This window comes from Oryx dammah, unplaced genomic scaffold, assembly GCF_014754425.2.
Source record: "Oryx dammah isolate SB20612 unplaced genomic scaffold, SCBI_Odam_1.1 HiC_scaffold_6, whole genome shotgun sequence".
Lineage (NCBI taxonomy): Eukaryota > Metazoa > Chordata > Mammalia > Artiodactyla > Bovidae > Oryx > Oryx dammah.
In genome coordinates this window covers 10,146,259-10,164,617 of record NW_024070190.1, presented here as the reverse complement: position 1 = coordinate 10,164,617, position 18,359 = coordinate 10,146,259, and the positions used below count along the sequence as shown (strand labels likewise).

Here is an 18,359-nt window from a genome sequence, read left to right as displayed (position 1 = left end):
CTCAGCCAGTAGTTTCTGGAGGGTCCCACACAGCCCGTTAATGAGAGAGGATGGTGGAACTGCCAGGAGCCCTGGAAGGAGCCAGGCTGCAGGGTCAGGGTGCCGTGCTGAGCACCCCACCTGAAGGAGCAAGCAGCAGGTCCCCAGCCGCACGTCCCTTTCCTCCATCATGACTCCTCAATGCCTGCTGACAGGCACTCAGGTGTCCTTCAGTCAACATTCCGGAAAGGCTTAAGGGCCCGCTCCACACTTTGCACCTTCTATAGGGTGACAGACCTTCTATAACTATACGTTCCTGAGAGATGACCATGTTCCCAATTTGACAGACTAGTAGGATTTATACATCTGTTGAAATAATTGGTAATTTAATTATGATTAACAACATATAGAGAATGAACCTATGGTTGCTGGGGAGGGAAGGATGGGGGGTAGGGATAGTTAGGGAGTTTGGGATGGACATGTACACATTGCTATATTAAAAATGGATAACCACCAAGGTCCTATTGTATGGCACAGGGAACCCTTCTCCATGTCATGTGGCAGCCTGGATGGGAGGGGAGTTAGGGGGTGGATGGATACATGTCTGTATGGCTGAGTCCCTTTGCTATCTACCTGAAACTATTACAACATTGTTAATTGTTATAACAATTGTTAATTGTTATACTCTGATATAAAATAAAGATGCTTTTGAAAAAAGATTAACAGCATAATTTCGGAATTGCTTGCTTTTATGCCTGATGAGATGTGACCAGCAGAGGTGGGGCAGGAAGGATGGGTGCACAGGCTGGGGGTGAGTGGCTCTGGGGAAGGGTGGGGGGTCTGGGCTGCCAGGGTGCCAAGATAACCTTCTGTCCTGTGACAGCCCTGAATCAGGAAACAATTCCCACTTCAAAAACAAAACAAAACAGCAAGCACATTTTTTATTTCACAGCGAATTTAACTACTGAACAAAAGGAATGAAAGGAAGAATTTATTTTTCTCACTTTTTTAAAAGTTTTGCTGACTCACCCACATTTTATGCAACCCAGTGATACTTCAGTTAGTTTCTATCTTTCTTAATATAGTTGGTTCTGATAATCAAGTCTAAATATCTCAATGAAAACATCTTGGCTTGCTTCATCTATTTTTACTTGAATTGATAAAATACCTGAATATTTGAAGAACCAGAACTTACTGGCAGCCATTCAAACATTCCTTGGGGAGAAACGAGGTCCTACCAGTCAGGAGGCAAGAAGCCAAAAATAAAGAGTTTTGCCAACAATGTAATTTCACAAAGATTTCACTTTGAATCCAAAAAGCTTGGGAGGTTGAAATGCAACTAGAATACTACTTGATTAAGTACAGACACTAAACTACTTTGTAAAATGGCTAATTTAGTGACAGTTTCCAGTAGAAGCTTTATTCCTCCAGAGCTTATTTCAGTAATAACAAATACTCAGTAACCAAGAAATTACTGATATTGAACCAAAAGGCACAGACAAGACTATAAGAAAAAGGGAGGCTCAGAATATGAACTTCATGTAAACGGTGAGCACAGCAAGGATCCAATTACCCACACTGTACATGTTTTCCCTTGAAATCATCTTTAAAAAACCTGATTGCAATGTCAGTTTCTTGTTTTTAAAGTTTATTTTATTGAAGTATAGTTGATTTATAATGTTGTGTTGAGTTCTGCTGTAGAGCAAAGCAATTCAATTATATATAGATATAGATATTCTTTTCCATTATGGCTTATTACAGGATATTGAATATAGCTCCCTGTGCTACACAGTAGGACCTTGTTTATTGTCAGTTTCTCATCTTGGTGCGTTTAGTACTGAACAAGAGCATGCACAGTCAGTAGGCTACTCCACATCAGTGTGGAGCTGAGATCGCTGACACAACAGTTGCCTGCAAATAATCCCCGTGACCCCAGGCCAGCTGTGTGGAGCAACGAACCTCATAAGGCCAAGCCTGCTTCGTGAGGGACGAGTGCTTGATGAACTAGCCATGTCTGCTGAGGGCCGGGAAGAGAACAGATACGCCCCAGATGCATGCCATACAGGACACGCACGCGTGAGGCTAAATTAAATGAAACCCATTTCCACAACGGAGAAGGCGATGGCACCCCACTCCAGCACTCTTGCCTGGGAGATCCCATGGACAGAGGAGCCTGGTGGGCTGCAGTCCATGGGTCGCAAAGAGTCGGACACGACTGAGCGACTTCACTTTCACGCACTGGAGAAGGAAATGGCACCCCACTCCAGTATTCCTGCCTGGAGAATCCCAGGGACGGGGGAGCCTGGTGGGCTGCCGTCTCTGGGGTCACACAGAGTCGGACACGCCTGAAACGACTTAGCAGCATTTCCACAAACAAAGCTGTTCCAATGTCTTTGCCACACTACACATTACAGAAAAGTTGGGGCTCTCTAGCTACAAGTGAGCACACACACATCGCTATATAATACAGGGAGCCCAGCCCGGCGCTCTGTGATGACCCAGAGGAGTGGGCTGGGGGTGGGTGAGAAGGAGGCTAAGGAGGGAAGGGATATATATATATATACACACATACCCTTATGGCTGATTTGAGTCAATATATATACACACATACCCTTATGGCTGATTTGAGTCAATATATATACACACATACCCTTATGGCTGATTTGAGTCATTGTATGGCAGAAACAAACACAAAATTATAGAACAATTATCCTCCAATTAAAAATTTGTTTAAAATGTATGCTTTTCATGCTCTGTTCAAGAAACCAAGGGCATAGGTAACCTAATAAAAAGTGTAAACTTGTACTTCTCCGGAAGATACACTTACATGAACTATTCCATTTCTACAGTGCTGTCTGCTAAATGAGTTAATTCTGCACATGCCACTAGCTCACACATCCGCTTGCAATAATTACCACCAGTGGGGAAGAGGTGAAATCTCGAGGGGAGGAAAGGCCTGCAGGGAGCTGTGTGGGATACTGACATTTAGTCTCTGATCATCGGTTTATAAAGCTGCCTTTAACGCTTCGTTCCACTTAAGACAACATCATCCAGTTAACAAATGCCCGAGAACACACCAACTGGCCACCCCTGATATTCCGACAAACGAGAACCACCTTGAATCCTAGGACTTTTAAAAAGACTCCACTCTCCTTCTCCTGTTTCACTGTCCAACCCACAGCCAGTTTTGCTAGTTGGGTTTTGTTCACTTGACCATACCAGGGGGACAGGATCTCTCTCTGTATCATTTGGTCCCTCTCTACCCTACATTATTCCTTTCACTTCATACACAAAGGAAGTGAAAAGTAGGCAAGGGGGACAGATGATGGCCTCAGTGTATAGTAACATTGATGAGAGGTGCTGTGTAGGAGTTCTGATGGGCAGAGGGTCACATCTCACCCCTTGCCCTGAAAACAAAACAACTGCCCGCATGGCAGCGAGCCAGGACTGGGACTGAGCCAGTTTTCAAACTATCACAGGAGAATGGAGTGGCAGGCACGGACCCTGGCAAGAGGCCCTCTGCCCTTGACTCACCTTCTCTCTCACAAGCTTATGAAGGAGTTCTCAATTTTTAGACACTGGTTTTGGAGCAGAGTTGCATAACATATCTATTTACTTATTAATTAATGTTTAGCAACACTGCACAGCATTTCTGTATTGAACGGTTTCTATTCTTTTGAATCATTGCCAGTAAGCAAGTTCTCAGGAGTGAGATTTCTGGTCCAAGGGTGGGTACATTTTCTGGCTCCAGTTATATGCTGTCATGCTGCTTGAACACAAAGATGGATTGTTTCATAATCTTTGTGACGACACCAGCTGAGAGTGTTCTTCGTAACTGTTCCGAGCTGCTGCGTGGTTTATCATACTCGCAAGGGAGCTCAGTATTGTCTACATTTATATGTGCGGCCAAACCCTTTTCAAGTCCTTACTTATTGTGTGATCCTTCTCTTGGACCGTGTCTCGTATGTCCTGACCATTTGTTTCTCGGGCATTTGGTATTTTTTGGTGGTCATGTGCCTTCCTTCATTGGAAACACTTAGGTTTCACCTGTCAAATGTATTACAAATCTTACCCATGTTCCCCAGTTCCCCCTTTAATGTTCTCTTCCAGGTTCATAAAAGATTTAAATACTTTTATCTGGTCCCATTACATTTTGCATGTTCTCTCACAAATCCATAGTTATGGTACTGGCATGCTTCTAAAACATTAATCTTTGTCTTTACTTTTTCTAGAATCGACTTTTCCAATTCCTAAATCCAAATGGAGTATGGAAATCCCACCCCACTCCCCATTTAACTCTTAAATATACAAAGGTTTTGGTCTTTTTTTTTTTCCTTCAAAAGGACTAATTTCTATTTTTTGAATCATTACTATGTTGTTTTAATTATTACTGACTTACAGTAAACTTTTATTGTTGACCATTATTCATCTATTTTCCAAATGGATGCAAGTATCCTACAGATATTTGAATTGAAATGGTACAAAATCTGTGAATTAACTCAGGAAGGGCTCTCATCTTTCCTGTGTGCTTTCTATCCATTCCTATCCTTCCAAATATCAGGACTTTTCAGGTATCAAAGTGCCCAGTGCCTTCTCTCCTTATGATTCTAACGATGGGTGAACTCCCAAGGAATTTATTTTGACCTTGCTAAGGTTTCCTTTATGACTCTATGTGGACAGCTGCTCATGCTACTCCTCACACCAGGAGGAAGAGCCTACTTCCATCCTCGGATCTGGGCTGGCCTTGGACTTCCTCTACCCAATCGGATGTGGTGGATATAATGTTCTGGGTCTTGAAACATCACATATCCGCTGCTTATGCTCTCCTGACTCCTTAAGTCACATGTGAAGAAGTACAATTACTTTGCTGGGGACAAGGCTCCAGCCAGATCCCAGTGTTCCAGATACAGGCATATAAGAGGAGTCACCTTAGTGCTCCAGACCCAGTTGAGCTTCAGCTGAATACAGCTGCATGACTGACATCAACTGAAAACAGGAAACGGAAGAACCACTCAGCTGAGCCTGGCCAACCCATAGAATCATGAGACATGACAAACTATAGTCTTTAGCCATAAATTTTAGGGTGGTTTGTTAAGGCAAAACCAATACAGAATTGTAAAGTAAAATAAAAAATTAAAAAAAAAAAGAAAAGGCTAACAATGCTTTGAAATGAGGCTTATAAAAATATGAAATATACTTTAGAATACCTACTTTATAATATCTAATAATTTCTTTTTGATTTATATTTTCTAGATATAGAATTATATCCACAAATATTTCCTTTCAAAATTTACTCTTTTGAATACTGGATTCCAGTACAAATTAAAGGACATGATCTCTGAGGATATCCTTGTTTAGCCTCTAGACTTAAGTGATACACTTTAAACATTAAAAAATTTTTTCCATTAAGTGTTATTTGGTATAGTATTATATAACTATATTCAATATCCTGTAATATCATATAAGGGAAAGGAGTATGAAAAAGAAAAAACAAATATTTATACACACGTTTGTATATATAACACATATATCTGAATCACTTTGTTTACAGCTGAAAGTAACATAACATTGTAAATCAACTACACTTGAACCTTTAAAAGTATTGTGGAATAAAGTTGATATTCTTTGTTAGGGTTTGAAGATATCTCTCGACTCTTAATTTTTACTAGAAATAGGTCTTAATTCTATTATACGTACCCTTTCTGAGAAATTGATATGACAACTTTTAATGACTTCATCTATTATAACTTATTATGATTAAAAGTTTTCTTTTATTAAACCAGCTAATTTCTTGCTAATAACAATGAATATCTTTTCAATTTATGACTGAGCTTCATCTAAGCTGTCTCACATCAACACTAATGACTAAGATTGTCTTACAATTTTTCTTTTCTATGTGCTATGAGGAAAGAATCCTATTATGCAATGAGGCTGCTAATACATTTCAAGAAAAATTTATGCAAGGGCCTTATCGCTCTTTGAAACTTTGAAAATACTTAACTGTGAACATTAGTTTTGGGTGATATTTGGGATCTGGAAATATTCTTGCATAATTTTCTCAATGCCCTCCACACTCTGACTTCCACTTACTGTTTCTCATGTTCTTTCCCTCCTCCTTTCTTGCAGGAAATATCCAATTATCTTATTTATCAGATTTATTCCTACATAGGAATAAAGTGACATCCCTTAATCATGCTATCCATTCCTTAATCATGCTATCATCTCTCATCTATTTAATACTAATTTCCTTCCTCATTTCTAATTTTGTTCACTTGAGTGTTCATTTTCTGAACCAATTTATATTGGCTTACCAATATTCAAAGAAAAAATGATCATTAATTAAATCTACAAATTGCACAGAAATTTCAATTGAAAGTTTGTTAAGAAAATCATTTAATTTCTTTCTTTCTCCCCCCTTTTTTTTGTTTTCTTTCACAACCTCTGTAGAATGTTTTTGAAGTACAGTTACTTAATTTTCACTTTGTTTTTCCATTTAAATATAAGTTTCTGAAGCAGTCTTTTTGTTTAAGGCCTACTCCCTGCTGTACTCCAAAGACTTTTCTAGGCAGCCTCTTCTTCATCTTCACTTACTAGAAAAGAAAAAGACTCTCTTATCACAGTCCTAAATTCTTCCTCGCTTCAATTGTGTCCAACTCACTGCAACCCTATGAACTGCAGCCTCCCAGGCTCCCCTGTCCATGGGGTTCTCCAGGCAAGGATACTGGCGTGGGCTGCCATGCCCTCCTCCAGGGCATCTTTCCCACCCAGGGACTGAGCCCGTGTCTCCTGCACTGCGGGCAGATTATTTACCTGCTACGCCACCTGGGAAGCACAGTTATCACTAGACAAATATTTAGAACTGTCTGAATTGTTAAAGATTTTCGTTTATGTTTTGCTCCTATTTTCTGATTTAATTCCCATTTCATGCCTGTGGAGGGAAGTGTGGGGAATGGTGCCTTCTCTTAGTGACCCCTGGAGAATGCTATGCACAGGACGCTTGGAGAATGTTATATTCCTACAACACTGTGAATGGTATCTTCTGTGTACCCAGAGAGTACTCTGTGTACCTGGAGAGTTCAAACATGTTTAAGCAACCAAGACTGGGGCTGATTAATTTGGTACTGCTGCTGTATTCTTTTTTTTTCATATTTGATAGGAGCTTCTTCCTTGGTTACAAAACCCAAGCCCATATACAAAATTAGGAACACTTTTAGATGCCTCTTTTGAAAGACTGTTTTAGTTCCTTTTAACTGAGTTAAAAAAAAAAAACAATTTTTCAACACTATTTTGTAAACTAAGTTCAGAAATATAGTTAGTTTCCTTTTATCTACAAAATGGTGCAAATTCCAATTCCAACCAATAAGGTCACAACAGATTGGATCAGGCCAATGTATAGGCTCTTTTGCATTGTGCTGTGCTATGCTTAGTCACTCAGTCATGTCTGATTTTTTGTGACCCCATGAGATATAGCTCACCAGGTTCTTCTGTCCATGGGGATTCTCTAGGAAAGAATACTGGAGTGGGTTGTCATGCCTTCTTCCAGGGGATCTTCCCAACCCAGGGATTGAACCCAGGTTTCCCGCATTACAGGCGGATTCTTTACCATCTGAACCACCAGGCAAGCCCATGAACACTGGAGTAGGTAGCCTATCCCTTCTCCAGGGGATCTTCCCAACCCAGGATCGAACCAGGGTCTCCTGCATGGCAAGTGGATTCCCTGCCAGCTGAGCTACCAGGGAAGCCCACGTCTGCACTACTGGAAGATAATGTTCACTTATGTTAGTTCTCACTTAAAACACCAGAGGAAATAGGAATCGGCACAGGATAGTAACACCAAATTCTTAAACCCATGTGTCCAGCGTCAATTTTAGCTCTTAGATAAAGGTGTGGGACATAAACGAGGCAGAACGGCAGGGAAGAGTCATGCCTGCTAGGGATAAATGACAGTATGGCATTATACAAGGCTCATGGCATCTCAATCCAACAGATACATTCCATTTTTTAAAGCCTGTCTTCAAACGTGCTGACTAATCATGTGTGGGCCCAGACTTTTTCCAGAGGGGTCTGAGCTCAGTAAGGCATCTTCAGCTGCCTTGATTACTTTGTAATGATTAAACAGGCACACAGGGGCTTTCTGGACTATCTTTTCTTCATGAAGTTGAGTCTAGCTCAGGAATAGCTTCGAGAATTGGTACAGAAAGATAAAGTCACAAGCAGGGCAACTGGTCATCCCAGTAAAGACCTTTCTTTTTAAAGTGCTGAGGGATGCCTATGCTCACATCAGCACTATTCATGACAACTGAGATGGAAACAACCTAAATATCCATCAGCAGATGAATGGATAAAGCAGATGTGGTACATATATACAATGGAATACTACTCAGCCATAAGAGAGAATGAAGTAATGCCACGTGCAGCAGCGCAGAGGCACCTAGAGATGAGCATACTAAGTAAAGTAAGTCAGAAAGAGAAAGACAAATATATGATATCACTTACATGTGGAACCTAAAATATGACAAAATGAACTTATCTACGAAAGAGAAACACTCACAGACAGAGAGAACAGACTAGGAATTGCCAAGGTCGGGGGGAAGGTTAGGGGAGGGATGGACTGGGAGGTTGGGGTTAGCAGATGCAAACTATATTATATATAGGATGGATAAAACACAAAGTCCTGCTGTATAGAGCAGAGAACTATAAACCACAATGGACAAAAACAATACGAGAAAGCACGTGTGTGTGTATATGCATATAACCGAATCACTTTGCTATACAGCAGAAATTAATACAACATTCTAAACTTTGCTATACAGCAGAAATTAATACAACATTCTAAATCAACTATACTTCAATAAAACTAATTAATAAAAAAAAAAAGTGGTCAAGGGGACGGATCACATGGTCACCACCGTGTCCACTTCCATCACAGTGGAGCTGACACTGATACAAAAGGGTCTGATTAGTCAAAGGTCTGGAGTTGCAGATTTTTGAATCTTTCTGAACTGACTATTGTCTCAAGATGGCATACTACCCTATGGATTGGCACTGAAAAGTGACTGGAACTTTTAAACATGACCTCAACTCCCTCCATATTTTCTGTAGAATGTTGTTTGGAAAGTTCAGAAAGGGCAGGGAACCAAAGTCTGCTCCCCTAGCAAACAGAATCCCACGTTCTATCTGTTCAACTTAGGCACCTCTGCCCTGAGTCACTGGCTAGCAGGATGTCCCTGCTTTTTCCTCCCTTGTCTGACAATGCCAATGTGCAGCTGGCCTCAAACATCAGCTCAGAAACACCCTGATGAAAGGAATGTGAGGGTAGGGCTGAGAGGAGCTTGCCAGGTCTCTGGAAAGGTTTTCATTTCATAGATGAGCAGGCTGAAGCCCAGCACAAGTGTGTACCTCAGAGGAATGTGATCAACCTTCAGTGTTGCAATAAAGCATGTAGCTGAGTGACTTGTTCAAAGGCCCGCAGCCCACAGTAGGGCTGCAATTACAATCACAGTCCACAGATGGATAATCCAGCCACTGCTGTCTGTGCCCCTGTGCTATCTGGACCCCCCCACCCCCCACAGCCTAGATCCCTACAAAGTCCCACTTCATAGCAGCGATTTTATTCTGCAGAAGTAGAAGGGAACCAAGCAAAGACACAAATGACGGTGGAGACAGACATGAAGTGTGTATACATGGTGGCGGTGGCTGAGTCGCCAAGTTGTGTCCACGTGTCCAACTCTTGCGACCCCATGGACTGCAGCCCGCCAGGCTCCTCTGTCCATGGGATTCTCCAGGCAAGAACACTGGGGTGGGTTGCCAGTCCCTTCTCCAGGGGACCTTTCTGACTCAGAAATCGAATCTGCATCTCCGGCACTGGCAGGTGTATTCTTTACTGCTGAGCCACAAGGGATTCCCATATATTCCTACACACATACTGCTGTAAATCAGAATAATGAATACATAATGCAAAAGGATCTCAGAGGTTAAAATCTACACCATGAGCTGCAGCAGCTCAAAGGTGCAGGGAGCCTGTGCTTCTTATACCTACTGGCTCCTCTCTGCTTGTTCTCTTCATCTGGTTACCTTGCTGTGTGCTTGATAAATAAAGATAAGAAAAATTTAAGAAACAGTTTTCCCTTAAGAAACTCATCACTCAATAAGAAGTGACAGAGATATGAATAATTCAGAACAGAGTGGGATGTACTGTGCAAATATTTATGTGGTGGGGGAACAGAGAAGACGGAAGTTCTTAGATTCTCACTGGGCAGTGAGACAAGAGTATGCATAGGATATGCTAGAGAAAATGCAGCTCCCTCCTGTCGAGGCTGCTCTGGACAGAGGTGAGACCTGTCATGCCTTCTGGGGCTCTGTCACACCAGGCTAGTCTTGGGAGCCTGGGAAATCACTGGAGCTTTTATAGTCCACTCTAACCAACTTCCAGTCGAAAGAAATGAAGGCTGCATTACCAAGCAGACAGGAGCATTCTCAAGTTTTCACACAGAACAACTACTTTGTGAATCCAAATGCAAACCCCACTAGTACTTGGCAGGTCCAAAACAGTTGTCCTCTCTCCATCAAGGGAGCAGGAACAGCCCATGGGTTTTTGCAGGAATTTCTTTCTAACAGTTTCCCTCTCTCATCTATCAGAGCGAAATGTCCCAGAGCCCAGACTAACTCACTTCCTCCTTAGACCCCACCCTAAAAGGTGCTTAGGACCAGAGGCACTGATCCCCGCTGATGAGTGAAACTGACTAGCAGGGCAGCTTGTTAAGAGAGGCAGTCAGGGTGCCAGACTCCACCTGAAGCAGTCTGACTGCAAAGGGTACCTGTCCCTCCTGGGAAAAGAATGTGGATTCCTTTCCTGAAGCCTGCACGTCACAGGTGATGAGGACTGACTACCCGAGCAGGCAGTGACAGGGTTGGGGGTGAGAAGAGCCCATCAGGTGGCGTTGTCCCTCTATGGGGGCGTGGGCTGGTGGCAGTGAACACTGTTGCTATAACTCAGACACACGGGAGATCCTCAGACAGGGCCCCAGAATGGTCTGCCCTCTGCGGATCCTGCCTGTTACCCAGGAGCCAAGGCTGTAGTCATGGAAAGAGTTTGGCAGCAAATGGAAGAAAGTCAGGAACCCTGTCACTGGGGGCCCCTGGGTCCACACGCAAGGTCCTGAGGATGCCTGGGAGACAGAGACAGGCATGCCCTCTGTCTGTGGCCCCTTTATCTTTAGGTTGGAGAAAACATGTTTGCTATGGAGCAGCTTCCCCTCTGAAGTTCACTGAAATATTCACCAGAGATGGTGGAAGGCAGTGAGGCAGTCGGAGGGCCCCAGAGATCAGCCAGCTCAGCACTGTCCCCAACCACAGGGTTAGAGGGGGAAGCCAGGGCCAGACAAGGAGACACTCGCTGGGTCAAGGAGGCCCCACCAGAGTCTGCATGGACTCTGAGTCACTGGACTCCCAGGCCTGCGCCTGTCCTGCCAAACTGGGCAGCCCAGACCTCTCTGCAGGGCCTTCCCATCCTGTCTCACCTCATCAAGCTGGGTGGAAACATACAGTCTGTTTCCTAGGTCATCATCTTGACATTCCACATAAGAAAACAGAGGTGGAAAAGGAAAAGTGGCTGATGCCAGACCACAGCTGGTACCTGACCTGGCAGCAGGTTTGGGGGTCCCTTTGCCTAGGGCTCACTTCACCACATGCCTGGGTCTCCCTAAGGAAATGCCCTGAGTCCTCAGCCCAAGCCACCCCCTCGTTTCCCTCCTGGAAGATCCAAAGGCTAACCCAGACGACTCCTGCACTGCCATCCCTAGCCCCAGAGGCTGAATGTCTTTACCTTCAAATGCCCGGGCAGCATCCACGAGGTGGGTCCAATCTAACCCTGTGGCCGTGTCTGGGAGGGGCATCAGGCCAGGATCTGCGCACTTGGACTTATCCGATAAGGACCCATCGGAGAACCAGAACTCGTCTAGACAGAAAAAAAACCCAGAGAGTCAGTCAGATAGCAGTGTGGGTACTGGCTGGGCCTTCAGAAGGGCCCAGGGGGATTCTTGTCCCAGGAAAGAAATAGACATCCCACCACTGTTTGAGAAAGAGCCACAACTACCAGGCTCACTTAGGGGTTGCCAATAGGCAGGGGCCGGGGCAAGATCAGGGCTGAGGCTCCCACGAACCAGAAACGCAGAGGTGAGCTTCTCCTGGGCGGGCTCCTCTGGAGGACACTGCCTGGGTCTGACCACCCTGAGGATCATGTCCTGTTTTCCTCAGGATGACTTCCCCGTGGGAAGAGTATTGCAAGCCTCTACCATAAAAATGGTTTGGTACAATCTCTCTTGTACATTTCGCTATGTATAAAAGTGGTGATTGAATTTCGCTTGTGACTTAATGAGATGGCCTGATCAGTGGCTAAACCAGAACCTGCTCCCCATCCTGCACTGAGTATTTGCTAGTCTTCTGTACAAAGACATGTACACTTCTCCTAAACTCGCATCACAGGATGTGAAGCGCTTACGTCACTAGTGATACTGGCTGTTAAGAAGTCATTATGCATCTGCAGACACACTTCCCGAAGGCTAGAGCTCCTCTAACACGCCTCTTCTGGACCTGCCCAGAACCATGGCCCACAGCTGCTCACGGACACATCTGACTAATTAGACCAATCAAAATAATGACCACCTGGCTGTCTGAGCCTGCAATTAAGTTATGGAGGGGCCGTAATTAACCAAGTGCACCTGTAATTTCAGCTCCCACATCCTATGGGGTGGCTGTGAAGTGCTGGCATCTGGACTGGGATGGAGGGAGCCTGGGATTTGCCCTTGAAAGACACTAACCCTCCCTCTCCAGCACCTTCCACGTGAGCTCTTAGCCTACTCCAGCAGCTGCAGTTAACAATGGAGCCACTCTGCTCTTAATAACACCCCACTCAGATGAGAAGCCATCAGGCCCTCCACTTATTAAAGACTTTTTTGATGTGGGCCTTTTTTAGAAGTCTTTATTGAGTTTGATACAATATTGCTTCTGTTGCATGTTTTGGTTTTTTGGCTGTGAGCCATGTGGGATCTTCGCTCCCCAACCAGGGATGGAACCCATGCCCTCTGGATTGAAAGGTGAAGGTTTAACCACTGGACCACTAGGGAAGTCCTGCCCCGTCCATTTTGCAGGGAACCCAGTAACAGGTACTTTACCAAGGTCGCTCCTGCCACCCTCCCTCTCCACTTGCTCGTGCTTTAAACTAACAACCCTTTCAGCATGTTCTATGCATGAGGTTCTCTGTCCTTGTCTGTTCCTCTCCCGATGGGCCCTCTGAACCCAGGGAGGCACCACAGGGCAGAGGCTGGACTGACTCCACCCAGGTCCCATCTTTACCCAGAGTTTAAGGTTCAACACCCCAGGGAGAAAGATCAGGAAGCCTGGGGACCTTCAGTCATTTGCCAATCACTTCCTTTATCTCAGAGACAGCAGCTGAAATAGGTTTTCTGCACCAAGTGTAAAAAAATTATTTGACTTGTTGGCGATTACTCTTGCCACTGATTTCCCTGCAGCTGAGTTTGTCAGGGATATATATATATATATTTACATGCACGTGGCAGCTCTGGGAAGGGCGCCCCAGGGCTGGCTGGAACCCAGCGTGCATGAGGCACCCCCTCACCCCCCCTGCCTCTCCTTCCCTCACTGGAGACGAAAACATCAGGGAGTGAAACACTGTTCAGGTGAACGGACATTTCTACAGAAAGTGTACTCTCTTGGTCACGTTTTGCTAAGAAATGTCAACTTGAGGATTTTCTTTGCCTTTGTGAAGAAACAGTCCTTCACCCGAGCTTTCAGCATCTTAGAGCCTAAAATCAGACCCAATGCACACTCTGCATGCTGTGTGCTTTCTCCCTGGTGCCACCAGACGATGCCGACTGGCTCTCACCCAGGGGTCCCCAACCTTCAGGATGGAATGCCTGGTGACCTGAGGTGGAGGTGATGTAACAATAACAGAATCAGAGTGCACAGTAAATGTAACGTGCTTGAATCATCCTGAAGCCATCCACCCAGACCCCCTGCCACTGGTCCGTGGAAAAATTGTCTTCCATGAAACCAGTCCCTGATGCCAAAAAGGCTGGGGACTGCTGTTCTAACAGGAGCCAGGCAGAAAACAGCAGACAGGAAAAGGGGCAAACGCAGGGAGAGAGCAGTGCTGCGCTGTCCATCATACCCGCCTCCTGTCCCTATCGCTCTGTGGGCTCAAAGAGCACCTTTCCCAAAAGCCCAGCGGGGTAACCGACAAAGGAGACCTGGCTCTGATTTTATGCGGCACAAATCTGAAGCTTGTGGTCAGAAGCTTCTGCCCAGAGTGAGTGAGGTGTGGGTAAGCGGGCCCCGCAATCCCACAGCAGGGCTCGTCACAGCCACAGGCAAAGCCAGGACATCCTTTGAACCTCCTCCAACTCTGATGGAGAACCAGGAAAGAAGGGATGTGTGCATGCTAAGTTGCTTCAGTAGTGTCCAACTCTTTGTGATCCTATGGACTGTAGCATGCCAGGCTCCTGGGTCCATGGGATTCTCCAGGCAAGAATACTGGAGTGGGTTGCCATGCCCTCCTCCAGGGGATCTTCTGATCCAGAGATTGAACCCACATCTCTCTGTCTCCTGCATTGGCAGGTGGATTCTTTACCACTGAGCCTCCAGGGAAAAGCACCGTACACACTGCTATATTTAAAATAATCAACAAAAAAATAAATATAAAACAATTTTTAAAAATACCTAATTTTTTCTAATGCTTGGAAAATCATATAACTGGGTAAGGCTTCAAACCCCCAAAACTTCTTTATAATATTTATAACTGACATTAGGTTCACCCTGGGGACGTCTACTCTGCACCCGCTGTATTCCAGGTCCCGGCAGGTACCACATCCCCAGCACCCAGGGAAGGAATATCCTGCAAGATGTGGGTTCTGCCCTTGAGGAGCCGTCAAGGAGCAGATGAGTCCTGCAGCTGCTGTTCTGCAGCCTCCTCTGCATGCAGGAGCTAGCCCCTGTGCTTGGTGCAACCTCAGCAGGTGTCACCAGCTTGTTCCCTGGGCTTTCCAGATGGGGAGGACAAGGCGTGACTTAGGTGCCAAAGCCTGCCACTTCTGGGCCAGCTCTCTCAAGCCAGCGCTACTCTGGAGTCCCTGCTGCTCTCCTCGCCGACCCAGGAAGCGAGTCATGGTTTCCAAAAGACGGCTGAAGTGCAGGCAGCGCTGCCTGGGCCTCCGCTCTCTGGCCTGGACATTGGTTGTGTGGCTTCCTGTTTGTTTATCCGGACCCTGAAATCTCGAGACCATCTATTAAACCTGACTTTATGCTGCTGTTATAAATGCTGAAGAGCCTTCCTGACAGCATTTCCTGGTGGTCAAATAGCTGTGGTTTCACAATTACTCTCCAGAAACCGAGGGCTCTTCATTACAGGGGAGACAGAGAACATTTGAAATAGAGAAAGAAATGCCACATGGAGTCAGAGAACACCCTGCCTCTAATGTCTGTGGACACTGTTTGTGGGGCGAGCGAGAGCCACACACACTGAGTCTCCTGCTGGGGTCTACAGCATCTTGAGTGGCTACTAAATTAGAAGGAAATTACTGATTTCTTTTACTTCTGTTAAATCTTCCTCATGCCTTTTAAACTTCAAGGATCATCCTTTGTGAGGGGCTTAGGTGTTACAACTATAGAATGTGGGAACACACAGAACCTAATACTCTTTTTATTTTCCAAAATTGAAGAATTCTTATTTGTCTACCTACCTATGAAGATTTCTACCATTCCCTGGAGGGTTTTATATATTCCATAAAAAATCATGAGTTCTCTTTAAACATGCTCTAAACCTGCCAATGCTTGGGACTGCACTGAGTGAAGCCAGGTAACCACGTGGTCTAGGAGGAGAAAGATGCTATGAACACCTTTCGGTATCTTTGGCTTTGGGACCTGTGAACTGTGTGTCAAAATTTACCACTTTTTTTTTTTTCTACCTGGCCCACTAAAGGAATTTTACTCTGAAACCAGTGATGGAAACAAAGGCCCTAAATGTAATGCAGAAACATCTCAGACTTTGTTCAATTGTTCGAGCAAGTCATTTTTTTGTACCTCCAAGTTGAAGACAGAACGATACAGCACATTCAGGGTCCTCCCCCACCTAGGAAATATATATGAATTGTGACATGAATCACACCTAAAATGTGCCTATTAAGTGTCATCTGTCTCCCAAGGCTGGATTAAGATCCTGGTCTCAGGAGAAGAAACATTCTGAGACAGGCCCAATTTTGAGACATGGAGAAGCTAAAGCTATCAGAAGGAGAAGCTTGTGACTGGTAATTACATGGAGAAAAGGGGCAGTGATGAGGTCTCACTAGATTCACTGTGAAAAGATAGGCTTGCCAACCCTTCCTTGCGCTGTCCTTAGTCCAAATTAGGAACCAGATCCAAACGAGTCTCTATGAGCAGAAGGTCAGATGCTTGGAGGAGTAAAGATGGTGAAACCTCAGGAGAATACACGTGCCTTCTGCGTATTCTAGCTCCATCGCTGTTGCTGTTTAAATATCTGGTGCTACCTGGCCTGGCAGCACTAACCTAACTTCCAATCCAAGACGTGAAGCTAAGTCTCTGAAACTAAGAGAAACACCTAGGCAACCCCAAGTAGTCCTCATTTCTCGCTCAAGACGTCTGCTGGGCACAAGATTTCATGTGTCCACTCTCTAGCGTGTTCCAGGGTCAGCCTGTTGGAACTACTCTGAGAGAGAGATCTGCTTACCGGGGCTCAGCTGAGTGATTAGAAATCACAGAAGGCAAAGGATGATGGATATCTGCCTTGAGTAGACATAACAGAGATAACCACACAGGTCATCCCACACTGCGGTAACCAGTGGGAGTCAGGGGTCCCAGGGGTGAGCGTCTTCCCAAAGACGACCAGGTCCTTAGAGCTGAATCTCTTGGTGGGAAGGGAGGAGAGAGTCGCAAATTTTGGGGGGAAGACATACTAATTCAAATTACTCCCAGCTACCTTACTGACATTTTGTCATTCTATCCATCAAACTGACAGAATTTTTTTCTGAGTAGGTTGTTAAGTTTAGAAATTGGAGGCATCACATGCCCTGATGGTTCAATGGTAAAGAAGCTGCCTGCCAAGGCAGGAGACATGGGTTAGATCTCTGGATCTGGAAGATTCCCTGGAGAAGGAAATGGCTACCCACTGCAGTATTCTTGCCTGGGAAATCCCATGGACAGAGGAGCCTGGTGGGCTTTCATCCATGGGGTCACGAAGAGTTGAACTCCACTTAGCGACTAAAACAACAACAACAACAGGGCCAGATAAGATCTCACTTGAGAAGAGCAAACAGCAAGGGCCACTCTCACTGCTTTTCCTAGAGGAGTAGACAATGAATTCAAGTCAGGCAGTTTTAAACTTGGATAGCGAACAGTCTCTCCTGCCTGTTTTCAACTGTGCCTTTGAACTTAGTAAAAAAAGAATGCAGTTCTTTAGCAGGTAAATGGAGAAATAAATCGGCATATCTAGATAATAGAACAGTAGTCAGCACTAAAAGGAAGTGAGCTATCAGGCCGTGGAAAGCCATGGAGGAGCACTGGATGCACTTTACTAAGTGAGATACTAAGGAAACCAATCTGGAGAGGCCATCTCCTGCACGATCCCAACTATATGACAATCTGGAACGGGTGCAACTACGGAGACGTAAGATGAGCAGTGATTTCCAGGAGTCAGGAGACAGGGATGAACAGGGCGAGCACAAAGGAGTTTTCGGGAGATGAAGGCATCCTATATACCACTATAATAGTAGATCTGTGTCGTCCCGCGCTTGTTCAGACTCATAGGATGATTGACAGGAGTGAGCCCTGACGAAAGCCATGCGCTTCGGGTAATGAGGATGTGTCGACGTTCTGCAGCACACCCCACGATGAGCCGTGTCGACGGGGAGACTGTGCCTGTGGTGGACAGGGGCTGTGTACGTGGGAATCTATGTGCCTTCTGCTCACTTTTGCTGTGACACTAAGATGGCTCTAAGTAAGTAATGTTTATTAAGAAAAAAGGGTAAACAAAAAAGAGGATATACAGTTGACCCTTGAGCAATGTGGTGGTTAGGTGTGTGGACTTCCCATGCAATAGAAAATCTGCGTATAACTGTATATTTGGCCCCTATGTCCGAGGTGCCACATCCCCTGATTCAACCAACCGTGGCGCATACACGACTGGGATATTTACACTGGAAAAAAATCTGTGTGTAAGTGGATGCCTGCAGTTCAAATCTGTGATGTCTAAGGACCAATTGTGCTTTACTCCACGTGGAAGCAAATGAATGTAAGAATGTGAGAACTATATTAACATTTATCCCGTAGATTTCACCATCACACCTCAAGCA

At 44.9% G+C, this 18,359-nt stretch overlaps 1 protein-coding gene across 5 annotated transcripts in view; it reads right to left on the bottom strand.

Annotated features, from left to right (window-relative positions):
• SIPA1L2 (signal induced proliferation associated 1 like 2) overlaps window positions 1–18,359 on the bottom strand; it is a 246,651-nt gene that overhangs the window by 7,328 nt on the left and 220,964 nt on the right. For all 5 annotated transcript variants that reach the window (XM_040242739.1, XM_040242738.1, XM_040242742.1 and 2 more), the window contains exon 19: window positions 11,804–11,935. In XM_040242739.1, coding sequence (XP_040098673.1) covers window positions 11,804–11,935 — 132 coding nt within the window. The remainder of the gene's footprint in view (window positions 1–11,803; window positions 11,936–18,359) is intronic.